General features: G+C 43.8%; 1 protein-coding gene across 3 annotated transcripts in view; it reads left to right on the plus strand.

The window, feature by feature from the left end:
• The first annotated feature begins 3,867 nt into the window (after positions 1-3,867).
• XYLB (xylulokinase) overlaps positions 3,868-26,573 on the plus strand; it is a 127,311-nt gene continuing 104,605 nt past the window's right edge. For 2 of the 3 annotated variants that reach the window (XM_090047756.1, XM_090047758.1), the window contains exons 1-9: positions 3,868-3,984; positions 6,685-6,767; positions 10,448-10,517; positions 12,175-12,255; positions 14,589-14,675; positions 16,818-16,946; positions 18,566-18,631; positions 20,615-20,687; positions 25,560-25,678. In XM_090047756.1, the coding sequence (XP_089903882.1) occupies positions 3,931-3,984; positions 6,685-6,767; positions 10,448-10,517; positions 12,175-12,255; positions 14,589-14,675; positions 16,818-16,946; positions 18,566-18,631; positions 20,615-20,687; positions 25,560-25,678 (762 nt within the window). In that variant the 5' untranslated portion in view covers positions 3,868-3,930. Of the gene's footprint in view, positions 3,985-4,296; positions 4,938-6,684; positions 6,768-10,447; positions 10,518-12,174; positions 12,256-14,588; positions 14,676-16,817; positions 16,947-18,565; positions 18,632-20,614; positions 20,688-25,559; positions 25,679-26,573 lie in introns of those variants that run through there. The other variant, XM_090047757.1, reaches the window with a different exon arrangement.

Here is a 26,573-nt window from a genome sequence, read left to right on the forward strand (position 1 = left end):
GCTGCATTTCCAGAATCAAAAGTGAATGTCTGTTCACTTGCTTCTCCGTTCAATCTATGCAGCTTCGACTAACCTGCAAAGACTGAATCGATTCAGCCTTGGGCTTTTTGACTGTACTTAGCCGGGGTGACTCACCATCACTGTGGTTAGGAAGAATTTGTTATCCCTTTTTCCTGTTAATACTAAATTTTTCATTTCTAAAACCTTGCTAATAAGTAGCTAAGTTTAACTGTACATGTTTTCACTGGTGGTAACACTGCAGCTTTCCTTGCTTGCTCCGTTGCCTGTTTTTATGGAAAAAATGTTAGAGAATACAAAGTTTTCTGTCAGCACAAGTCTTGATATAGAAGAAATATCAACTATGCAAACTTCCCTTGCAGTTTCAGCTAACGTGCTCTGAGTGGGTAGTGTTGTCTGGGAAGGGAGTGTAGCCAAAGTAGGTGAGGGTTGTACAAATCAGCAAAGGTTTGCACTAGCCTGAATTATTGTAGCACAGGGGTGTCAAAGACACAGTCTGCAGGCCACACTGCTGAGTCCCATCATCCAGTGCCTGGTGCTGCCCCTGGGTCTCAGTACAACCCACACTATGCAGCATGTGTGCTGGACCAGCTTATGCCCGCTCTGGCCAGTCTAGGACTGTCGCATGCTCTGGCCAGTGTGAAACCCATACTGAACATGATGCCTGCCCTGTGTGGTCTGGGACTGTGCTGCATGCAGCACCCGCTCCAGGATGTGCACTGCAAACAGTGCCTGCCCCAGCTGGTTTGAGGCAGGTGCTGCATGCAGCACAGGCCCTGGATCGGCTGGAGCAGGCACTGAACTGGACCCAACATGCGCCAAGTACCACACAGTCTCAGGCCAGCCGGAGTGGGCGCTACTGGGCTGGATCTGGCACGAGGGTGCATGTGTCTGGGCCTAACGACTGACCCTGCACCACTCATGGGACCATATGTGTTTGGCCTCCCTGCTGCAGTGCTAGTGGAGCCTTAGCTACAAGCTAAAGATTTCCTTTCCTAGAAAAGAACCCCGACAGAACAGCAGTAGAAACACTCCCCTCCATCGAGTTTGGTAGCTTAGGGAAAGATAAATCTCCTGGTTCCAGCCCCAAATAATTGTCTCTGCTATTGACACTTAAATATTTCTTGCAGCACTTTCATTCCATTACCTCTTGTCCTGACATCACTGCCAGAAATAATTGATTCCTATCCACTTCATAATATTGCTTTATTTATTTATAGAAAGTAATGTGTTATAATTTTTGTCTATGGGCTGAATGCACCCAGTTCTTTTACCTTTTCCTCTTAGGTCTTATTTCTCAAACCTTTTATCATTTTCTGTGGCTTTCCTCTAAACCCTCTTTAATTTGTCTAGTTTTGTGTGAATTTAGCGTCTTTGAAAAATGGTAGGTGAACAGCTCTTGAGACAGAACATACAACAGGACAAAGGACAGAATTTTCCTCTTTCCTACATAACCCTGATGGAGAAAAAGCATCTCCGTGTTACACTTGGCTTTTTGCTTTTCTGGCAAGAGTCATAATAAGAGAGACCATTAGTGGAAAAGGTTTTTGGTTAGTGTTTTTTGTTTGCCATAGTGTAGATACTTGTTCATTAGCAACTGCAGTGAGACCTTCATTTTGTTCCATATAAGCCACTAAGTGCCCATCACATTGCAATAAAATCCAGTCATTATCAAACTGGACTGTAGTTTTACTGTCAATAGAGAGGTAAGAGATTTCAGATATTATTGCAAATTCCATCAACGTCACTCCTCAAAAGCCATCTGATTTAAACTATGCAAACAGAAAACTCACTTATAGTCCCATAAAGCTGTGTTCTTGAAATGTGCCAGCAGCCACATTCACTTTAATGGTACTCTTCTTGGTAATAATCATTGTGCAAAGAGGTTTGCAGGATGGAGAGACTAGGCCTTGCCAAGTCCCTCATTCATTTGAAGGCATTTGAAAAATGCCTTCATATGTAATAGGTTTTGACGTTTGAAACTCTCTTCTGTGAGTTTTTTAAAAGATTTTATTTACAAAATTAGGGCCTTGTTCCAGCAACTGTGTTTTTATACCTGGACCCCTGCATTTCACTGAAATCCATGTTGATTTTAGTAAGGAGCTTCACGTGGGCAGAAGTCAATCCATTCAAGTCCAAGCACAGGTTTTATAAACAATGTTTATAAAATTCTTCTGAAGGCGAAAGGTCTAATCCAGGGGTAGACAACCCCTGGCACATGTGTCAGTGTGGCACCCAAAGGCATTTTGCTTGGCACACATGCCTCAGGGAAGGGGTCAGGGCTGCACTGCCACAACAAGGATCAGGCCCTTCGTGGCTCCCCTGCCATCCACCCCTGGCACGCCAACTTCTTACAAGTTGAAGTTGCGGGTGTTTTTGGCACTGAACCCAAAAACATTGCTGTCCCCCGGTCTCATCCATTTCTCAACAAGTCAATTAGTCTTCTCATTGACTTCTGGAGGAACAGACTTGGGCTCCATAACAACACCCATCCACCAGGTGCTACACATTACTAACTGCTGTATGTTAGTCACTACGTTTAAGTGCTGCTGGAACTGGGGAGGGCATCATCCCACCACTTAGAACATAAGCACCCAAGAATTGCCATTTATTGGGTCAGACCTTAGGCCCATGTTGCCCAGGCTCCTGTGTCACACAGGGGTAGAGTGGATGCTGTGAAAGGGAGAGTGAACCGGGTCTGACCAGGGCTTTTCCCCCTGCTGTTCCTCTCTCACTTGCAGCCTCCAACGTTTAAGGTCAAGGAAGTTCTGATACAGAGGCTGTACCCCTAACCCCCATGCTAAAGAGCTACTGATGCCCTTTTCCTTCAAGAATTTGTCCAGTCCCTTTGTGAACCTGGCTAAACTGATAACTTCCACAATCTAAACTGATAACTTCCACAATGCGGTGGCAACAAGTTCTGCCCTTCAACTACGTGCTGCGGGTAAAAGAACTTCCTTTTGTTAGTTTTAAACTTACTACCAATTCATTTTATTTTGTGATCCTGCCCCCCCATCTTTTCTAAACTGAACAGGCCTGGCCTCTTTAGCCTCTCCTCATGTGGAAGCCCCTCGCACTTCACTTTTTCCTTAGCTGTTATTGTAACTTTCTCCTGCTGTTTCAAAAGCCCCAAATCAGAGACTCCTAGAGCAGCAGGGCTGGAAGTGACCTCCCAGAGGGGTCCGCAGCCTCTGACCTGCGGAGCCACAGTATTGTCCTGCAGGGCTCCCCATGGGTTGTGAAATTCAGCAGTGGAGGAGCAGTGGCAATTAATACACTCACCCACTCCCACTGCCAAAGCCCCGACTCTGCACAGAGGGTTGGGGCTGGCCCACGCCCCTCCCCTCCAGCTGGATCCAGCCAGGCCACACTGCCCCACGGGGCTGGGCTGAACCGGGTCAAGTCCCCTTCACCCCTGCAGGGTTGTGTCGCGGCTGCCTCAGACCCCCTTTGCTCCCGCAGGGCTGGGCTGGAGCCAGGCTGTCCCTCCAACCGCTTCCGGATGGCCGGATGGGGTCTCCACTGCGACCACTCCGGTGGACTGGGACCTCCGGCCAGATCTGGCCCATGGACCAGCTGGGTGCCGTCCATCTGGCCCGGTGGCCAAAACGGCTGAGCACCACTGATCTGGTGCCACCCCTGCCTGGGGCAGGAACTACCCTGTCCAGATCACCCCGTACAAAACATCGTCTAAACTCGACATCAGACTACTGGCAGCCCTGCCCCGGGGAAAGCTGGGGAACCACGGCAGCCGACATCCTGCTTGCACAAAACGCCCTATGCCCCCTACGCGCGGCTGTCCTCTCCACCGCCCCCGTGCGCGCGCACCCTCCCGCTCGCGTCCAGCCTTCCCGGCGGCCCGCCCGAGGGGCGCGGCCTGCGGCGCTGCGGGGCCTGCCCGGGGGCGGGGCCATGGCGGCCTCGCTGGCGCGCGCCTACTTGGGCTGGGACTTCAGCACGCAGCAGGTAGCGCGGGGGTGGGGGGAGGATCCGCCATTGCCCCGGCCCCGGCCCGGCAGTGCCCGCATGTCACGTCACGTCATGTCGGGTCGGGGCCCAGGCCGGCGCATCCCCCGGCAGTCGCAGGGAGCCGGGGTCGGGCCCGGCCCGCGGAGCCAGTAGTGCTCAGCGCGCGGGTCAAACCCACTGGCTTTGGGGACTGAAAAAAACTGACTAGGCCAAACCCCCCCCCCCCAAAACCCCAGAGAGAGGGGCTGGTTTCATTCGTCCTGTCCTCGCTGCGCATCTCAGCCCATCGCCCCAGAACAAAATCTGGTCTTCTGGAGCATCTGCTGCGCCTGCGCGTCCAGGTTTTCAGCTGTGGGTGGCAGAAGGGCAGTCCAGACAGAGGGCTCCTGCAAATGACAACGTGGCTGGAGATGAGCAGGCCCGGGTGTGGCGGAGAGCCGCGGGCACTGCCTGCTAGGAAGGCCGCTGCTTCTCGGGTGCTGTTGGGTTTCAATGAAGGCGGGCGTGAGTGCCCCCTCCTGGATTTGCTGCTCCTCGGGGGTAAATCCGGCTGCTCTGTCGGTTGCGGCATGGCAGTCATTGGGACCACGGCCCCCACCGCTGTTTTGAAGGACGCCCATACATGAGACACTCTGGGTGCTTTAATTAGAGCAGTTCCAAGAGTGGCTGAAGCTGACAGGCGAGACATGACACACATTTTAATTAGAGCTACTCTAATTTAAAGTGCTCCCCCCACACTCCCGGAGCATGTGTATCAGCGATCTTAGTGCTCGCCTGTGTTGGTCTTTAAACACCTGCTGCATCCCAGTGGTTTATCAAACTGCTGCACCAGACGGGTCACTTTTTCCTTCAGTCCGACTGGTTTCCTTAGCAGTGATTTAAACGAGTGCAACAAGTGCGTAGCTAGCCTGGAGGCTGAGATCCCAGGCCCTCCTCAGTGAATAATGAAGGTGAGGCGTGTAAAAAGAAAACCCCTGCTGCTGCAATAGGGAGTGACAGCTGGAGAGGAGAAAGGGAACAAACCATAGCTGTTGGGCAGGGGCAGGCTGAGAAGGGGGGAAACAAACTGGGAGCAATAGAGACTTGGAGGCCTGAAATTCAAAACTCCTATCGGATCTGAACCCACCTCAAGGTCTGAGGATGCATCAGGAAGTTTAGAGGTGACTCGGGTCTGCATGCGGCTGAACCACGGTTCATTTGTATCTGGGGGGCTCGCAACCCATCCTACTTGGTTCACAGTGGGTTGCTGAATTAAGAATGAGCTGCCCAGCTGTTGACTGCAGCTTTTACTTCAATTCAAAGGGCACCATTGCGCTGATCGGCTGGAGCACTGCTTTGCCGTGGTTATATCTATCCCTGCATCCTTCACAAGCCCTCATGCTTGCAGAAGGGTTAAGAACAAAATCATGCAAAGTCCCACGCACCTCCGTCGTCCTGTCTCATGCCATTTGCTCTCTTGATAGGAGCTTTCAGCCTAGAGTTGTGATGCATGTAGAATGGGGATTGCACATCTGCTTGTCTTTGGTTGGCAGCTTGCTCCTGCCATACCAGGTGTGGGTGGTGTTAAGTTGGTAATAAGCAACTTTTATCCACAAAATAAATTTGAGCCATTTTTTATCACCTACTAAACCACTTGCTGTAGATTGCTGCTGTTTGGGATACAGCAGTGTATGCTGTCTGAGCTCCAGTGGGGTACGTGAGCTTGGTTACCTCGCTCTTGATTCCAGGATGAGGTATTTTTTCTGTTTAACATGGGAGGAAAAGCCCCTTTTCTTGGAAAGGGGAATGAGGTTGTGAAGGTTTGAGTACGAGGCTGCGTTGGCTCTGGTTCCACCTTGGGGACAGGGCCAGAGCTGTGACTGCTGCTGGCCCTCCTACCACCTCTGTCTCTGCCCTTCTTGTCCCAAAAAAAGTCTGCCCATAGTCCTGTTCCCTACTGCTGCCCCCCGCTCCCCCCAAGTGACCCAGCTTTTTTCACTGCAGCTGTGGGTGGCAGGGTGTGAATTTAAGATGACTCTCCAATTATTGTATTCTGTACAGGGCGAGTCGCAACAAATTTGTACATTTTCCATGTATAATATTGAGTTATTGGGAGAATCATCTTAAATTCAGGGTTGTCTTGGATTCAAGTAAATACTGTACATTGTCATCACTGGGCAACAGAAGTAACACTTCACAGAGATGAAGGGGACAGTTTCCCTGTCTCTGCTGTTGTTCCAGGTTCCCTACCAGCTTATCTTTGTGTTTGTAAGAGTACCTTTACCTTGACTTCATTGAAGATGCCTTGCGAGAGCCTGGTTTCAGAGAACTACTTGTGTGATGTATAGTAGTGTTTCTGAGTCTTGAAGGCATTATATAAATAATTGCCTGGAAAAAATAGTTCTTCTTATGCAGGAGAACGTTTCTCTTATGTCTGTGATGCACAAGTTATCAGTCTGTGCAAGACTAGGCTTTCATTAAAAACGGAGTTTGTATTCCACACAGTTGCAGAGGTAAACTTTCAAAATTGAAAACCGAGTGTAACAATGTAGGCTGCACTCTTGACTCTGTGGCTCCTCGAGCGCAGTGCCCAGCAGTGGGCACCTGCAAGGGGCATGGTTTTGAGAACTAACTAAGCACCCACCCCCCTAAAACCCAATCAGAAATCCTTAATTAATCACTTCCATTTTTGTGCATTTCTGATTTTTTTTTTTCCAGCTGAAAGTTACTGCTGTTGATGAGCAGCTTAGAGTCACTTATGAGGAAAATGTTCATTTTGATACAGACCTTCCAGAATTCAGGTATGTTTTTTAATATAGTTCAGCTAAGCTAGCATGATTGTTGATCGGCTGTATTTGGGAAGGGCTGTCCCATGAATCTGCTGCATGTGGGGACATGGGGACTGAACAAAACATGTCCCTGCTGTATCTGTGTGTGTGGTCCTTGGTGCCATAGTTTCATAGTTTCATAGTAGCTAGAGTCGGAAGGGACCTAGGTAGATCATCTAGTCCGACCCCCTGCCTTAGCAGGAAAGAGCACCGGGGTCAGATGACCCCGGCAAGGTGCTCATCTAACTTCCTTTTAAAAATCCCCAGGCTAGGAGCCTGCACCACTTCCCCTGGAAGCTGGTTCCAGGCCCTAGCCACCCTGACTGTGAAGTAGCGCCTCCTAATATCTAATCTAAACTTACCCTCCGCCAGTTTGTGACCGTTATTCCTGGTCACTCCTGGCAGCGCACGGGGGAACAGGGACTCCCCCAATACCTGCTGATCCCCCCTGACCAGTTTGTAGCAGGCCACAAGGTCCCCCCTTAGCCTTCTCTTGTGGAGGCTAAACAGGTTCAGGTCCCGTAGCCTATCCTCATAAGGCCTGCCCTGCTGACCCCTGATCATACGAGTGGCCCTCCTCTGAACTCTTTCCATATTGTCCACGTCCCTCTTGAAGTGTGGCGCCCAGAACTGGACGCAGTACTCCAGCTGCGGCCTGACCAGTGCCGCATAGAGGGGGAGGATCACCTCCCTGGACCTGCTCGAGATGCATCTGTGGATGCATGATAGGGTACGATTGGCCTTCTTGACTGCCTCCCCACACTGCCGGCCCATGTTCATCGTGGAGTCAATGACGACTCCAAGATCCTTTTCCGTCTCCGTGCTGGCAAGAGGAGAGTTCCCCAACCTGTAAGTGTGGTGCCGGTTCTTCCTCCCCATGTGCAACACCTTGCACTTATCAGTGTTAAACCCCATCCTATTCTCATCCGCCCACCGTTGCAACCTGTCAAGGTCAGCTTGTAGCCTATTGCACCCTTCTAGTGCACCCACATCCCCCCACATCTTAGTGTCATCAGCAAACTTGAACAGGGTGCTTTCTACCCCCTCATCCAAGTCACTGATGAAGATGTTGAACAGTGCGGGCCCGAGGACCGAGCCCTGCGGAACCCCACTGCCCACATCCTTCCAGGTCGAGAAGAACCCATCCACTACCACCCTCTGGGTGCGGCCCTCCAACCAGTTGGCGACCCATTTGACCGTGTGGGCATCGACACCACAGTCTCCCAGCTTTTTGATGAGGACAGGGTGAGAGACAGTGTCGAAAGCCTTCCGGAAGTCCAAAAAGACTACATCCAAAGCAACCCCTACGTCTAATGATTTGGTGACCTGATCGTAAAAGGCCACCAGGTTGGTCTGACAAGACCTGCCACTGATAAACCCATGTTGGTTGCCCCTGAGCATGCATTCCCCCGCAAGGCCCTCCTGGATGTGTGCCAGGATAATTTTTTCAAAGAGCTTACCCGGGATTGAGGTCAGACTAACTGGCCTGTAATTTCCCGGGTCCTCTTTTTTTCCCTTTTTGAAGATAGGGACCACATTGGCCCTCTTCCAGTCCTCCGGCACCTCGCCAGAACACCACGAGTGCTCATAGAGCCGTGCCAGGGGTCCCGCAATGACCTCAGCCAGTTCCTGTAGAACCCTAGGGTGAAGATCGTCCGGACCAGCGGACTTGAACACGTCCAGCTTCTCCAGAAGTACCCTAACTAACTCCTCGCTAACCCTTGGCCCAGGCGTGTCTCTCTCGGGGCCCGAGGGGGGCCCAGCAGGGAGGTGGCTGAACTGGTCCCTACTTAGGAAGACAGAGGCAAAGAAATCGTTAAATATGTTAGCTTTGTCATCTGGCGTGATGACTAAGTTGCCCATCGTGTCCTGCAGGGGCCCCACATTACCCGGGACCCTCTTTTTACCCCCTATGTATTTGAAGAAGGACTTCTTATTGTCCTTAATCCGGGAAGCTAGTCCTATCTCCAACTCTGCCTTGGCCCTCCTGACTGCCCCCCTACATCCTCGGGCGACTATAACATAGTCCTTCTTGGCGATGACCATGGCAAAGATGACATCAACTCTTGCTATGTTTGGTGTTTTGTGCTTCTGGAAACCTGATTATGTGGGAGCCTAGCTTCCCTGTGAAAAAGAGAGGGGGGTTAAAGCCCTCCTGGTTGTGGCAAAGGCTTTCATATTTCAAAATGTGAAGCAAGTGCATGCTCCAGGGGCAGAAACCAAAAAGCAATTTGAAGGAACTCTCAAAATTATTATTTGTTTATTTTAAATCATGATTTTTAAGTCAGTTTTTTGGGTCCTGACTTGTTTTTTTTTTTAAACTTGGGGCTGATGATTGCCTCCGTGTCAGGAGTGGATTGCTACATCAACACTAAATAAGTTCAGTGGAAGAAACTGGGATATGCTCTAGTGGGTCAGTTAGCCAAAAATCTTTATGCTGGTGTGTGGTTGCATAAAGGCAGGGCCATGTTCCTTCTCACAGGTTCCCTGCTTCAAACCTATTTACTACATATTGGCAGTAAGCTGAGACAATTAGGCATGATTTCAGGAGGGTTATGATTAACCATGGAAGCTTACATGTTGTATCCAGAATTCAGTAGTGTTCCCTGTCCTTTATTGAAAGCTGGATTTAGATGTCTTGCTTGTACACACTCTAGTCTTATTATATTTGAGTAAAATTGATTTGATAACCACAAACATAGCTGCAGGCATGCATGCATTATTATGTAGGTACACAGCTTTTCACATTCAGGTTGGATATTTGGCTTCAAGGATTTAACTCCTAGCAGGTCTACCATCATGAACATAAAAGATGGAGACTTTCCTGTTGCAGAGGTTCTATGCAAGAGGACCCGTCCGGTTGCATAAAATCTCATTGACTTTCAAGAGCTCTTTGCTAACATGGGAATCTTTCCATTGTAGAATCAGACAAGGTTCTTTGGGTAAATCCAATATTTTTTTATTAGACCAACTCAAATAGTTGGAAAAATTCTTCTTGGCAAGCTTTCAGGCACCAACACACTTCGTTAGGCTGGAAGCATCTGCAGATGGTCTGTGCCCTTCCTGGATGGAGTAGTAAAGCAGCCAGAGGCCAGTACCTATGTGAGAAAGCTGGTCAGTTAAAATGTAAGTTGAGGTGGTCAGTAAGGGGTAGGGGCGGGGAATGAAAGTGGCTGTAGTCAAAGGATGAGAGACTGGAGGGTGGAGCAGAATTGAATGAGAATAGCTGGTAAAAAGTGGAGGGTTTACCTGGAGAGTCAGATGTTAGGCAGGTTATAGTGGGTCCTAAATTTAATGTCTATATTTAGTTCAGTAGACTGATGAAGGGAAGCTCATATGCTCATCTGTGGAGGGTATTTTGTAAATTCCCTTTGAGGATCAGAACTGAGAGGTTGGGGAGAGAGTGGTTTTCTTGCGAGAGGTGCCTGGAGACTGGGGGGATTTACCTTGTTAATTGCTTTTCCTGCAACTTTGTAGTTTGATTTCCCCCCTGTTGCTCTTGTTCTTGCTCTCTATATATGTAAGTGCTGTGTGTTCTTTTGGGTCATCGCTGTTGATGTAAAATTGCTCTTTGGCAGAAAAAATTAACCAAATGTGAGGGAGCTGCTTTTTTTCCTTTCCACCAAGAAAAGATGCCGCTTTTTTTTTTGCAGGACTCAAGGTGGAGTCTATGTTCACAGTGACAGACTGACAGTGACTTCTCCAGTGTTAATGTGGGTCAAGGTATGGCGTGTTAAGATTGGTGGCATGAATATGTTTGTTGTGTATGATTTAACTTGTCAATTCAGTATTGTTAAAATGAGTTTATAATTACAAGCAAAAATTCAGCTTGCCATTCAAATCAGCGTGTTTTGCTTGTTTGTTTTCTCTTTCTTCTGAGTGCAGTTCTGCCTTTTTGAAATTCAGATTTTCATGTCATGAACAAGCACAGCTGGAGTTCTGAAGGCTTTGCATTTTGATGTCTTCCTTCTCCATTGCTCATGCTAATGGATGAATGAAACTAAAAGTTTTTTTTCAGAAATGCTTTTGCACCTACTTCAGCCCAGCCATACACGAGCGGTTTATGGATAGGCTGATTTTTGGCCCCCCACTCATCTCTTGTATTAGAAATACATTCCTTGTTTTCCCTCTTTCTATTTCATATAGATGAGCCAGTTTGGCTTTGCTTTGTTTTTACATGAGACCTTCTCTAACTCATTAACCAGTTGGTGTTATTACGGCTGCTTGCAGACATGGGGAAAAAGATAAATGGTACTTCACTTTCAACTCGACATACTCCCGTGCCGAGCCCAGTGCATGCCCAGAAGAGTCATTGCATTAGTTAAACTCAGGTTTCCCAATGTCTGTATAGATCAGGCACTTTAGTGGGGCTTTTTTGTCATTTTTATCTAATAGCTGATTGAATTAGCTATTAGCTAAAAGCGCCAACAAGCTCTGCTGAAGCACCCGATCTATACACACGCTGCGGAACTGGGTTGAAGTACTGAGCTTCCAGTAAAGTGTTGTTTTTTGTTGTTGTTTTTTTTTTTTTATCTATGTCCATCAATGCCATACAGGTCCTTCATTATCACTTTGTCCAATATTCAGTTTAAAATGCAGTTACCTGGTTTTGTAGTTGAAACGTAGGCATTCACATCCCAGGGAGTGTTCCTTATGTGGGACAGATTCTGCAACTGTAGTTTATAACGAATGTTGAAGATTCCATACTGAGTTGACTCGTGTAGCGCATTTGTTTTAAGGATGGTAAGACCTAGGCCACAGAGTCATTATTATGTAAAGTTAGGTTAATTTTTGCTTCTAAACTCTTTGAATGTTCTTTGTAAATCTTGTGGCAAGGGTAGAACTTACAAATTTGGGTGCCATAAGTTGAAGCACTAGAGTCTTTGAGTCAATTGCCTGAATTTCAGAGGTGTTGAGTACCAAGGCTCCCAGTAAAGTTAATGGAAGTTGAGGCTGCCTAGCATCTTGTGGGACTGGGTCTATAACTTGGAAGGAATTGCATAGTTTTTTCAAATCAATATAAGAACCAAAAAAAATTGTCATGTCTTGCCTCCATCAGCTTCAACTATGTCTCTTTTTTGATACTAGTGAAATCTGATGACCAAGCAAGAGACAAGGTTTAACATGCCTCAGCATGTCTGAGTTTTTTTTCTGCCTTCAACTCTTTTTAATGGGCAACTACTTAATGAATTTATTTATTCAACTGCTCAAACCCAGAGTTGCTACTGTTCTTAATCCCCAGTCATTAACTAATTCTTCATCATCTGCTACTGATCCCTTATTAGTAATGACAGACACTTATATTTAATTCTGAGGACTGTGTGTGTGCATAATTTGGTAGCTCATTACAGTCACTCTTGATTCTTGTTTATTCTTTTAGGCTCTGGATGTGATCTTGGAAAAGATGAAGTCTTCTGGCTTTAACTTCGCTCAAGTGAAAGCTTTGTCCGGGGCTGGACAGGTTAGTTTATAAAGAAAAAAATTGGTTGTATTGTTTATTTTCAACACAGTATTAAGGAATATTGGTAGAAAAAAATTAATATCTAATATAAGAGGTAACAGATAGGAATAATGATACAAGAGATTGAGGGTAGAAGACAAGGTTAGTAGTATAGTTATAGACTAGCTGAGTGCATAAATAGCTGGTTTCAAGTGATGGGAGTGCTTTATTTATAGAACTCTCCTATGATTTTGCAAATTTGACTTATGGGTGGACCTGGAGGAGGGGTTTTGAATGGTCATGCCATTAGGAAGATCGGATGATGGAATACAGTGAATAGTGGAACAAGCTCAATCTGTTAAAGATACAGCAATTGTTCCACCTAGCATAGCTCTTAATGTGTTGGGTGGTGTACAGGACAGGGGAAATGGAAACAAAATTGTGGCTGTTTTGTGTGAGAACATAGGATCATAGGAAAGGAGGCTGGAAGAAAACTTCATAAGGTCATCTAGTCCAGACCCCTCTACTCAAGGCAGGATCAGCCCTGACTAAACCATCCCAGCTAAGTGTTTGTCCAGCCTGCTCTTGAAAATTTTCAGGGATGGAGATTGCACAAGATCTTTAGGTAGCCTCTTCCAATGCTTGGTCACCCTTATGGGCAGAAAGGTGTTGCTGATCTCCAACCTAAATTTGCTCTACTGCATTTTGAGGCCATTGCTCGTAACCCTGTCTGCTACAGCCACAGAGAAAAGTCCACGTCCATCTCTATAATAGCCCTTCAGGTATTTGGAGTCTCCCATCAGTCTTCTCTTCTCCAGATTAAATAACCCTAATTCTTTGAGCCTTTCCTCATAAGTCTTGTTCCCCAGGCCCCTACACTTTTCTTTTTTTTGCTTTGCACTGGACTCTCCAATCTGCCCTCATTCTTCTTGGGGTCTCAAATCTGGAGGTACTCCAGGTGAGGTCTCACAGTGCTGAACAGAACAGAAGAATCCTTCCCTTCATTTGCGAGGGAAGTGGCACTCCTGCTGATACAGCTCAGTATGCTATTGTTTTTTTGCAACAAGAGCATGCTGTTGGTTCATATTCAGTTTGTGGACTACTCTGTTCTGCAGATCCTGTTCTGCAGTACTTCTGCCTAACCAGTTATGCCTTTGTGTGTATTTGTGCATGCAGTTATTCTGTCCCATGTATAGTATTTTGCCCTTGTTGAATCTCATCTGATTCACTGTGGACCATTTTTGCTGATCTGTCCAGGTCATTCTGGACCCTTGCCCTACCTTCCAGAGTGTCTGCAACTTCACCCAACTTGGTGTCATCTGCAGGTTTGCTAAGCATGCACTCAGTTCTGCCATCCAAATCATTAATGTTTTGGATGAAGCTACAGACACGAGTTCTAACATATGAGGACATATCTCCCCGTGCCTTCTAATACATGTCCCGTAATTTAACCTGTTGCATAGCGTTTTCCTTTTGAGGATCTCAAGCACTTACAGGGTGAGTGTATGCCAACTGCTCCTGGGTCTGCTGATGTTTGGTACACCCCACCTACCTGTAGCCACTACATATGTGCCAAACCCAGAGTTGCTACTGTTCTTGATACTGGTCTCAAGCACATTGACTCGGGTCTCAGGACAGGTTGTGGGGGATGCCGTCAGTGCAGCTTTCCAGCTTCATTTGTGGGTTTGGGGAGTGGGAGCAGATGAGCCGGGTGTGCAGCACTGAGTGAGAGCAGAGCACCTGGCAGTACTACAGAACCAGCATACACATATCTATAGACATATATTTGTCCATTAGTTAAACCTCTGGTACCATGTGCTTACAGTCTGAGCTCTGCCTTACAGCTGGTCAGCGATGTCCAATAACTGATAGTGGTTCCTGAGGAAAAATTCGGGAAGGAGTGTGTCTAGATTTCCTGGAGGGATGCTTTGAAGTACCCATCCTAGGCAACTTTATCTAATGATGCTAATATTATGTCAATGATAAGATATTATCATATTGATATCATATGCCTAGCTACAACTGAAAGCTGCTATTCTGTAGCAGAGTTCTTGGAAAGGCACTAACTGTAGACCTAGCAATATTATAGTAATGTCCACTAGATGCTGCTATAGTTAATGGTCAGCATTTTTGCTAGGCTCTTGTATTTGATTTAGAATATATATTGCTTATTTTTTACGTGTATGTAAAGGAGTCAGTTAGCTTGCATGTCTCCAAAAGGTGAGCTGTTTTAACATAATTAAAAATAAATTTAGATGACATTCTAATCCTTCTAGTGTCTGAAGCCAGATTTGAATCTGAATTTGGAAAATTGATGACTATATCTCTAATTTATATATCTGTATTCTGTATAGCAACATGGGAGTGTTTATTGGAAAGAAGGAGCCCATCATATTTTAAAGAATTTATCACCTGATCTTCCTTTACATCAGTCATTGAAGGTAATGTGGAGCTTTTGAGGGACAGTGAATGATCACACACAGTCCTTTTTCTGACACTTAACAGTCACCGTCTCTTTTGCTTGTTGCATTAGAAGTTGCTGTAACATACACTATACAGGATGCTCATTTAGCCCCAAGGGTTTTCATGTTTCCCTTTTTTCCCCCGAATGACTGCACAGGCTTCTTTTAAAACATACAGAGCATTCTGTTGAAGTAGAGTTTGACACCAGCCTTGCCTGCCATGAGACCAAAAAGAGTTTATAAACAGTGGAAGGAGACATGTGATCTATTAAAGGCTTACATCTGTGTATATAGATTGCCAGATGAAGTGTCTTATCTGTGAAGAACTCCTGGGGACTGGATCAAAAGGGTGTATGTGATGTCCTGAGTCTTAATTGAAGTGCTTCCGGAACACTTTGACTATTCATTAGAGACTGCATTATTGGTAGAACTGTAGGAAGAAATAAAAGTCCAGTTACCTAGATTCTGAAATCTGAACAAAAGGGCCATATGCTGGGAAAGATGTGTGCTACAGTAAAGCGGAGCTAAGGGAAGGAATCCTCAAATTCATTATTTGCTTTGTGGCCTCATAACATGCGTAGCTGGTCGGCTACTATAAGGTGTGTAGGTAGGCAACTGTTTATCCTCTGGACAGTGGTTCTCAAACTTTTTTTATAGACCACTTGAAAATTGTTGCGGGTTTTGGCGGACCACTTAAACTTTTTTTTGTTCTACAAAACAAAGCACACGACTCATATTTTAATATCACTAGTCTTACCTTACAAGTACAGATATTCTTGATTGTTCTGCAACCTTTCTGTGGACCACCTGAATGGAGGTCGTGGACCAGTGGTGGTCTGTGGACCAGTTTGAGAACCTGTGCCATAAGAGGTCCCATAAGAGTCAAGTGCCTGATGAATCTGTTTGTGGTAGAATTAGGGCATGATTTATGCCTCTTACAGAGTCCTGCAGCCATCACACCAAAACCTTCAATGTGTACACCTAAGCAAGAGTATGGAGGAGTGGAAGTTGCTCAGGACATCCCATCCCCTCTTTAGACCATTGAGACAGAATGCAAAGGCCAGACCGAGTCCAAACTTCAGTGCCTTGACAGTTGTAGCACCTGCCAGAGAGCAACAGATAAGAATTGCCACTGACTGCCTAATGCCTCAGTGAGGACACGTTTTTTTTGTCAGGGTAATGTCTCTTTACCTTTCGCCAGCTGAGGAGTACCCATAAGGCTGTGGGAGCTAGGGTTTTAAGGTGCCCTATACTTGGCTTACTCTGGAAGTTGTAACACTGGAATGTTTTATAGGAGGAATATTGGGGTATTTTATAGGAGCTACCCCAGTATAGGTACCCCTACTATGTTGCCACCAGGCTTTCCAGTTGGATACAGTTTTCAGTCATACCCTACTGTATGTGTGAAAGGGGGTAGCAAACACAGCCTACTGATCCACCCAGTATGAGGTTTGGTTTGGTTTGGGGGTTTTATACTACTTATGGTGAAGTTGCCATTACACTGAGATCATACTAAGCGCACTTAAAAAGACAAGCACCAGCATGTTAAAACTTGTTAACTCATGCTAAGTGCCTCCTGAGCATCTCAGAATTATACTACTTAAGGTGAGGGTTAACTCTGGGCCATGCTATCTAGCTTGTGTTAGGGTAACTTCAGTCTCAGTAATTTGCAGTCCTCTGGCATCCTAGGATTAACTGCTCTGAGCTTTCTCCTTCCCCTGTCTCCCACACCAGGAGAAGGGATAGAGCCTGGGCTTGGCTTCTAGTCATACCCTTCCTTGCCATTTCTCTAGTGGCAAAACAGAACTATACAAGCAAGAAACTATTAACCATGCTTACAGCATGGTCCAACTTTAACAACGCTTCACATTCCACAGATTTAGTATGGTCTTAAGTGTAACACATAACTTCATCCCTAGAGACCCATTAGCTGTGGGTCCATTTCCCTGCCACTGTGATATAATGCACAAGGCCACTGCCTAGGCCTCATCTCCAGTACAACAGCATGGCATACCTATTGTGTTTGGGCCTAATGAGGAAGTCTTAAGAATTTGACCCTTAATGTAAACGGCTGCTGGGAAATGATAGTCTTATTGATGATGTATATTTCTCCCCTCCCAGGCTTGTTTCTCTGTCAGTGACAGTCCAATCTGGATGGATTCCAGTACAGCTTCCCAGTGCTTCTCGCTGGAGAAAACTGTTGGAGGAGCACAGCAACTAGCTAACATCACTGGCTCACGAGCTTATGAGGTAAGAGCGGAAGTTCTTGTAGAGCTGCTGATGCTGCACAGCACGTTTTGGAAATAATTCTATCCACAGTCACTAACTAAGATATCCCAAACGGTACTGGGCTGCAAGTGTGAAAGAGGAAGTTTAGTCAGAATACTAATATCACTGAGAGAAACAGCCTGAAATCAGCAGCTTTGGAAACAATGGGTGTCCTGTTGCTTGGGGGTTTTAAAATTAGATTAGGCAAAGCCCTAGAAATTTGGAAGCATTTCTGTTTTGGGAGAGAATGAATGGGTGAACTAATATTGTAGGCTACTTCTGCAGTTCTCTGGGCCAGCTCATCAGCTGGAGGAGTTCTGCTGATTTAGTCTATAGAAGCTGCTGCTAGCAAAACTACGTCAGGCAGGGTGTAACAGAGCTTGTAATTTAGGAACAGCAATACCAGCAAAAGTGTGCTGTTATTGATATAGCTTGTTTTCCTTGTGGGGGGTTGTTTTTTTTTTATTGTACAGTACTGGAACAAAGTGCAACTTGGCTTTTATAGCTGCATTCACATTAAGAAAGCTTTGTTGGTGTAGCCTACTGGCATTTTTTTACTATAAGAACCCCTGCTATAACTTTTCCCTCTTAGATTTCAAATGAGACAAAAGGTAGGTTTCAAACTTAGTTATGCAAATACCTTAGTAATAAAATGTCTGCTGTAACATAGCTGTTTCTGAATACAGTTCCCTTGACTCCTTTGCATCCACAATGGTTCTAGAGTCCTGCAGCATCAACATCCATCACCCATCTCTTCATGCTCAAGGGAAAAGTGATTGGATGAGCATTGCACCCTGAAATGCCAACAAACTTGGGCTGTTGTGGAACTGAGTGGGGAGAGGCAAGGTCTTTATTACCCTGAGTCCTCTTGTTAGGTGCCTCCCCCAATGACAGTAAATCATGGGTGAGTGGCAGTCTCCTGCAAAGTACTTTGGCCGTAAGTTGTTAGTGATTAGCTTATCAAAGGAGAATCCTGACCATATGCCTAATTGCTTCTTTGGATTCATTATGCAGAATATATGCTTGTGTAGTCTGGAATGAGTTTGAATGAGGATACATGGGTTGTTTTTTTTTTTTTGACTGATTAAGGGAAATGGCAGCTTTCAAAAAGTTCAGGATTTTAGGTTTTTCTGTTTACATGATTTAATGCCTATATAAGAAATAATTATCCTTTAACTATTAGCATAGGTCTAGTTAGCTATTCTTAGTTTGAAACACCCTGCCTCTGCATTTCCAACATTTATAGAGAAATGTGTACGTTGGGTTTTTAACCTTTGAAGGATTTGGAAGCAGTATTTGAATTGTGTTGTTTCTGTGTTTGTAATAAATGAGATTCATTTCATTGCATTGTCATTTTGAAATGTAAATTATGGCTAGTAATGTTTTTCCACTGCCTTTTTTTCAAAAGGTGAGCAAAATTCTCATAATGAGACTATGCATTACAGCCTGTTTAGTGCAGATTGCCTGCTGTGCTCTGACTTTCATCATGCATCAGGCAAATTAAATATCCAAAGTGCAATGTACTGAACTCATTACACAGAGTTAATGATTATTGACTCCATTTAGGTTTGTGTTCCTAAGCATTTGCATTTCTTTCTCAGCGTTTTACAGGAAACCAGATAGCAAAGATTTACAGCCAGAATCCTGAGGTCTACATACAAACTGAGGTTGGCTCATCTTCAATCCATTTATCGGAAATCAGGGTTAAAAAATGTTAAAGAGATTTTTAAGTAAAAATATTTAAGGACATATAAGTTTCATAATGTGACTTAGCTTATACAAGGTATTGGTTTTATAATTTTGTCTGTTTGTTTCTGACCCCGCCCCAAGTCCTTAACTGTCATGAAGTTACAAGTCAGATGCACCTAGCATTATTTATTTAATATTTTGAACACTTGGGTGTCAACGTTTTGGGTGCTGGACTTGATGATTTTCCGAGGTCCCTTCCAGCCCTAGCGTCTAATGTCTATGAAATTTCAGGCCAAAGTTTGAAAGAGGAAACTGCTCAAAATTGTGAATTTCCATTTGTTCAAATATTTGCTCTCACAAATGTGCATCGAAGTATGCTGTTGATACAGTCATACCTACAAAATAACCCTTTGGAGACACAAATGTAGTATTTGCTCACAGAAAACCGGTGGTATGCTATTTTGACCCGGAAGAAAATGGAGTTAGCTTCAGTCTTTTTTTGACAGTTTGGTCTTTGCAGGATATTTTAATTTCTACAATTCAAAAAATGTATTCTTTAAATGAAAGTTTCTTTTTTATTTATTTTTAATTTTAGAAGTTAGCAAACAGCTCTATTATTATTTTAACTGATTTAGGCTGCCGTGTTCTGCTTCTAGCAGTGATTTCATGCTGCAGAGCAAGTGGAAAAAACTCCTGTCCCGGGATGTATATGAAGGAGGGATGACCCTTGCAGGTGCTTAGCTTACACCCTGAAGCATGAGATCGGTCTATTCCCGTTTTAATAGTTGATACTATTGGTCATAAATGTCCTTCCCAGTACTGACCTCTTGTAGCAAGGTGTTCCACAGCTTTACTATGTGCTTTGTAAAGAAATATTTCCTTTCATTTGGTTCTCCCTGTGTTGTCTGAATGCTGTTGTGTAACCTTGTTCTAATGTATGGAGTGGATAGAAGGCAGGCTAATGGAGTTGGTCATAAACCTAAGACCAGATTCAGAGAGGTGAATTAAACCTGACAGTCTTTGGATCTGAGCACAAATGGTGAGGGCTGTCCGGCATCTGTAGCAGACTCAGATGCGCGGAAGGGGAGGAGGAGACGCCTCATTGCAGCTGTAGTTCCTAGGAGGAATGGTCTCAGCAAGAATTCCTCTTGAGTACCCTCAGACAGCATCTACTAGCATGTCAGCTTCACTATTGTGTAGAAGGTGCCTCATTTTCTTCTGCTGTGTTATCCTGCTTTGGAGACCTCACTTTTAACCTAAGCCACCTCTTTCCATTACAGCCAGTCAAGACATTGGGAAAGACAGATTTGTGTTCCCCAGCTACAATGTAATGGTGGGGCATGTGAATGGCTAGAGGGGCCCCTTAACCTTCCCGTTTTTAGGTCCATCTCCAAGGACTCTCAGTCTCTCTCAGAGAGTAGTGGGTAGTAATGCAGTGCCTAATATGGTTGCAATTAACTGGCTATCTGCTAGGGTGGATGAGGTTGCCTGATTTAGGAAGAAGTTCAGAGACTTTTGACTGGGAGGCAGATGCAATAAGGTTGCTGAAAAGGACTGCTGAGAGGAGGGAGCAGAAGTTTGGAAGATCTGTGCCTCTATTTTTGGTTCATGACATGATATTTGATGGATTTTTCTATGGCTTTTTGCATATGTTTTTGTTTTTACTGAATTATGTCCTTTGAATACGTATGTTGCTACGTGGCTACACTGTAGAGGCAGAATTTGCTAATGTACTGCATATATATATATTTATATTTCACAACTCAACGCTATTAACAGGTTTTAGAAAGATGTTTGTTTTCAGCCTGTCTTCTGCATTCCCTGGCTTTGCAGGTACTTTTTTGCTGCATTCAGTACTTAGCTTCTGTTTGCTTTTGTTGTCTCCATTTACTTAGTTGCATGCATTGCAGTGAAGTCTGTTTGCAATCACTATTGCATTTGATTTTTTTTTTTTCTTTCAGAGAATCACTTTGGTTAGCAGCTTTGCAGCCTCCCTCTTTCTAGGTGATTATGCACCCATTGATTATAGTGATGGTAAGTGCCTTGTCCCTTTTGGGTCGTTCTCTTATTATCACCATGAGTTTGAGATGCGGTAGATGCTCTCAACCTGTTAACTCTAAGTCTGAGAACTCAGCTGGTAAATGTACCTGTGCTTGGAAGTTGGAGCTCTCTAGCACCATTTTTAGGTTCCTTCTAGAAGGGCTATCAGTCCCGACTTTTTTTTTCTGTCTGCTACATTGTCACTCCCACTTTCCTGAAGGGGTCTTGCTGCATTGTGATATGTGAAGTTTGAAGTTTCTGTGTCATAAGGTGATATTTGTGCATGTCTAGTTTTGGGTTTCTAAAGATAGTTATTGGTAGTTTGTTATCTTAGCTAAAGGGAAGGTTTGCAGAAGAAACCATCTTTCTTCAAAGTAAGCAAAAAAATAAGCAACAGCAAAAGCTTGAGAACCTTTCACGGCTTCTTTTTATGTACATTATAAGACAAAAATGTGCCCAGACCAGTTTCCAGGTTATCTTAAGTGTCCAGCTTTCAAACAGAGATTACCAAGGAAACCTCTCTTCTACTACCTTTCCTGCTGTTTCTAAATATCATGAAATTCCCCTGGCAGAAATGGAAAATATCTGTTTTGGAGCTGTGTAGTTAGATACCATAGGGATGTTGCACAGAAGGTTGATAGAGCCAGAATTGACCCCTGCACATGAAGATCAGCTTGCTCTTACTGCATTTCTGGTGAAAAGGCAGGGCGGGGGGAAATCAAGGTATCTTGACTTTAGCTAAGGGAAAAGTAGTTCACTGTCGCATCTCCCCCATCTACTTTAGACCCTAAGCATGGACAGCACAGCTGTTTTTGTTTTGCAGCAACTGGGAGATGCTTAGATCTATTTTCTGGTTCAATATAAATATTTTATTAGAGCCAACTTTTAATTTTTCAAGATGTGGACAGATGAATAAGTGATAAATTTATCATGGCATTAAAAAGGGCAGTGGGGGATAGCTTATGGTACATCAACTGCTCTTTGAAAACTGGCTCGTATCTATGTTTCTGTCCTGTGGTAACTAGAAATGAAATTTGGTTAGTAACTCAATCCTCTGTCAGCTGTGTCACATGGGAACTTCCCTCTCTCCTATTAACTCAGTGCCCTCAGTGTCTTACTGATAGTGCCACACTTCTGTAAACATGAAACAAAACCCAACAGCAATAAAAACCTTTGGAGTTTATGTCATTGTCCTCAGTAGGTGGTCTTGAAAGCTACTGAACACCCATCACTCCCATTCACTTTGACGTATGTGGAAAATTGGTTGAAGTCGAGTACTCAGCTATTTGCAGAACCCCACACTAGGCTCAAACCCTATGTACTGAACTTAGATTGGGGATGATCAGAAAAAATAAAGTTTACAAAAACAACTTCAATTGAAAATGGTTTTTAAAGTTTTGGTAGAAATGTTAAATTTCTAAGTAAAAGCTCTCCCTCTGATATTAACAAAACCCGGATTTCTCCCCTTTCCTGCTTCCTTTTCTCCTTCCACTGGGAAGACAAAGAGGAACAACAGGATTTTTTTTTCGAAAGTGAAAGATTTGGCTCTTGTGAAAAATACATTTTTATTTTTCATTTTATTCAAAAATTTGCAGTTTAGGTCTTTTGAAACTTTTTACAGACAATATGCAGTATTTTTGAATTGGCTTTAACTTATGCCTGGAATACCCTTCTATTGTGGCACTCCTGTGGATAGTTAAATAGCTAAAGTAAATATATAACATAAAGCAAAGATGTAAGGTTATTAAATCTGTGTGTGAAAAAGATAAAAGAGAATTAAGTAAGACATTAGTGTGCTGCTCTTTACTAGACAAAAGAGCTTGTATTATAGTAATTTATATTTTGTCTTCCGCTGTTTTTCTTTTTAACATAATGGGAGAAAATTGCAATTCCAGTAATAAAAATAATTGTAATTATGCAATAGTTACATTGATGCTTGTGCAACAAAAATGTATTATTTTCTTGTCACTTACAATTCCCTGCAGTTCATCCACTCTGTTTCCATTCCCCTTGTGTACTGCATTTGGAAATGCATCTCAAAATACTGTTCAGATAATAGACCTATTCTTCATTTCTGTAGGTTTAACTTCAGGTCATGCAGACTTTAAAGCCCCGTGTTGAATTCTTGAGTCTTTCACTATAACTTATCTCTTTAAAGGGGTAGATTACAGTAAGTAATGTGCTGCTCCATTTAGGATTTTCTTTTTTAAGAGCCAATCTCAAAAGGTACAAAATGTTTCTTGTTAGCAGTTGAGCACCTTTGCTGATTGACTTTAAAAAAGCAAAACAAAAAAGCCCCCAGCAGTAAAGCATGATTTTTATTTTTGTTATTCAGATATTAAATGTAAGGTATGTTTGGTATCTACAGGACCTGAGTGCATCATGTAAGGCATTGTCCCTTTATAAGACACCTTAAAGAACAACTGTTCAGCTCTCAACCTGGAGAGGCTTTTATCTTGAGAAATGTTTTCTTTTTAAAGGCCCTTAGGAGAATCATAGCTAGTTATACCTGTTTTGGTTGCTCTACCAAAGGAAGCCCTTTTGAAAAAAGAAACATATTAGGCTAATTTCACCCCATTGTAGGGGATATTTATTTGGCCCACTGAGAAGTCAACCAGAGACCATTTGCACAGATGTTGTAAAGAGAGGTTCTCAGCTATTGATCGTTAGACACTTTCCCCATTTTCATCAATTAATAAAACTAGTTAGGTTATGTCTTTTGACCCTTTTATAATGGATTTGAGGATCTCTTTTAGCCTTAAGAGTTGTAATGCTTTTTGCACAGGTCATTTTAGCGGATCCTAAATGCACTTCTGGCCATCTTGAATGAAGAAGCAGTGGTGCTTGCAAAAAGATGTTGAATGTCTTCTGTCCACATCTGGGGCTGACAGACATGAAAAAACAAAACAGTGCTTTACTGGAAGAGGGAAGTGTGTTAGTTTGATCCTGCTCCGCAGAATCTGTATAGATCAGGTACTTCAGCGGGGCTTTTTGGCACTTTTAGATAAAGCTGATTCAATTAGCTGTTAGATAAAAGCAGCAAAAAGCCCTGCTGATGCGTCATGATCTATGCAGATGTTGGGTGAGCCAGGTCAAACTAACGCTGTGCTTCTTTTGGGCATGTGCTGTGCTTGGTGTAGGAGTGCGCTGAGCTGAAAATAAAGTGCTGTTTTGTTTTTCCTTCCACATCTGTAAGCATCCATATTGAGTACCTTCTCAATCATGACTGGACCATAACCTTGGACTGAATCCATTTGTTGTTGAGTGGGTGTCCATGTAGAGTGACTGACCCTTTTGCATAGCTTGACTCTTGTTACTTGCTGAATAATTTAATGACTCTTTTAGGCCCTTGGTGTTGTATTTTGGAAAGCTAGTTGGGCGAGAGGGCTTTTTCTCAACCTCTCCCCCCAAACAACCCCCCCCCAAACAAACAAACCAAAAACCACCCCCCCAACACAAAAACAAACAAACAAAAAACAAAACACAACAACAAAACTCCCTGGTCTTTGGCTGGAAGTGTCTGCAGCAAGTTACAGCAATACATGGTTCTTGTTCTTTGGTGCATCTACACAAGACATTTACTGCAGAGCTGATTAATTAGCAGATTCTAACTGTTAATTTAGGATCTGTGACCCTATTAGGCTGCAGTAAATGAATAAACACCGTTGTAGGATTGTACTTGTAAACACGGGTACTGTCTCACAGTGACATTATTTATTGCGCTGCAATACATGTGTAGAAGCTGACCGGGCTGGCTGGAGCATAGGGGTGCTTCAGTTTGAGGGCTGCCTGTGTCTAATTAAATCTGATTCTCTACTGTTTTTCTTGGTGGTGGGTGGGGTTGACTGGAAAAGAGAAATGCATGTAGTGTCTGTGGAAAGCATGCTGTGCTGTGCTTTCTTAAATTCCTGTTCCTGCATCACGGGCGAAATTAACCAGCGTATAATTTATTAAGTGCATGTAATTTGCATGAAATGAAATTGATTGCATTTAATAAATTTAATTTCATTTTATACATCGTTAACTAAAGCAAAGTATACTCTCAGTTTCCTACTATGTGATCTGAGTTACTTCAGCATCTCAGCTGTGTATGATGCATTTGGTTTTTGAAGTATTAAGCCCTGAATGTTCTGGATAGTGTGTGTGTGTGTGTGTGTGTGTGTTTCCTACTATGTGATCTGAGTTACTTCAGCATCTCAGCTGTGTATGATGCATTTGGTTTTTGAAGTATTAAGCCCTGAATGTTCTGGATAGTGTGTGTGTGTGTGTGTGTGTGTGTGTGTGTTGAGAATAGGGAACTGGGCTGCACAGTGTTTGGGATAAGGTGTGTGTGTGCGCGTGTGTGTGTGTTTGAGAATGGGGCCTGTAGGGTGTCTGCTCTTGGGGAGTAATGTGAACAGGTGCTTTTCAACAGTTTGAAACAGGCTGGAGCAGAGGGCTATTATGGATTAACACTGTGAGTAGCAGCTGGCTCAGTGCTTGTGTAGCCATTAGTCTCAAACACACATTTAGAAGGTGGAGAGGAACTCCTCTTGTGTCCAGATTAGGGGCTGAGTTACAGTTTCATTGGTTGCCAATTGGTTGAGCATTGGAGTACAACACCTCCCACCCTTGCCTCACAGATGTTCATGCTCCTTCATTGTGTGCAAATAACTGTACAGTTTCCCAGTGCTTTGAGCTAAAACCATGCTGTTTCAGTAAAAAAAAAAAAAAAAAAAAGGCACGTTTATTTTTCCTCCTTTTCTGTTCTTTTTTTTGTCAGTTGATATGGGAGAACCTTGATTGAATATTGTCTGTTCTGTTTTCATAAGACTGATCTCATGTTTCAAGATCTACATTTTGGTTTCAATGCTGTTGTCTAACTAGGTTCTGGGATGAATTTACTGCAAATTTGTGATAAAAGGTGGTCCATGACTTGCCTCAATGCTTGCGCACCTGGGCTGGAAGAGAAACTGGGACACACTGTACCATCCAGCTCAGTATTGGTATGTGCCAGTGCAAAATAACTTCTCCCTTATAAGGTGTTGAAAGGTTATGGATTAAAGGAAAAAGATTGTTGTAACTTCTTTGGCAGGTGCACCAGTGATAGATGCTTCCTATAACACCCACACACATTTGTTTGACTGGAGAAGAATGTACAGTGTTTATACTATTCCCTTTGTGCTAAATCAATAGCACTGCAGAAGTAGAGAATAACATTCAAATTTTTTAGCCGTGATGTTATGTGGTTGTCTTAAACTGCTTCTGGTCTGATGGGTTAACCCCAGTGAACTATAAGAGGTATTTAAAGCCCCAGAGTTCACCTAGTGTATTTTTATTGGTCATATTGTCAAGTCAGATCAGGCTGAATATTTGCATAAATTGATTGACTTGCTCTGAGCCGCTGCTATGGGAAGAACTTTTAGTGCAGGCAGTGTGTATGAATGGGAGTCGTCACTAGCCATTGTAACACCAGCACTGCTTGCTACTAATACAGTTGACCCATCTGCTAATGGGCTGTGGTTTTAGTGTGGAGTGCTAATCTCTTGGTATCAGCAGTGAAAAATGGGAGGAAAATTTGTAACAATAACTAAAAGTGTCCTCTTACTTTAAGGATAGCCTCATTTCAATTACTGGTGAGTGAGACTTAAAGGAATAGGATTCTTGACCTAAAATAAGACGTGCCGCAAAGCATTTGACGTGGAGAAGTATGCTAGCTGTATGCCTGTGCTTATTTGCATATATACCTGTCCAAATGTACCTATAAAAGTAAATAGAAATATTTGAATCTGTGTGTATAGGTATACACTCATGTTTCTTGCTCTAAATAAAGGAAGACAAAACTAAAGTGTTAAAATGCTGTTATTGTCTTGCCTATTTTAGAATCTGATGTAAGGAATT

The sequence above is a fragment of the Crocodylus siamensis genome, chromosome 5 (genome assembly GCF_052110815.1).
Source record: "Crocodylus siamensis isolate JL-2025a chromosome 5, ASM5211081v1, whole genome shotgun sequence".
NCBI lineage: Eukaryota > Metazoa > Chordata > Crocodylia > Crocodylidae > Crocodylus > Crocodylus siamensis.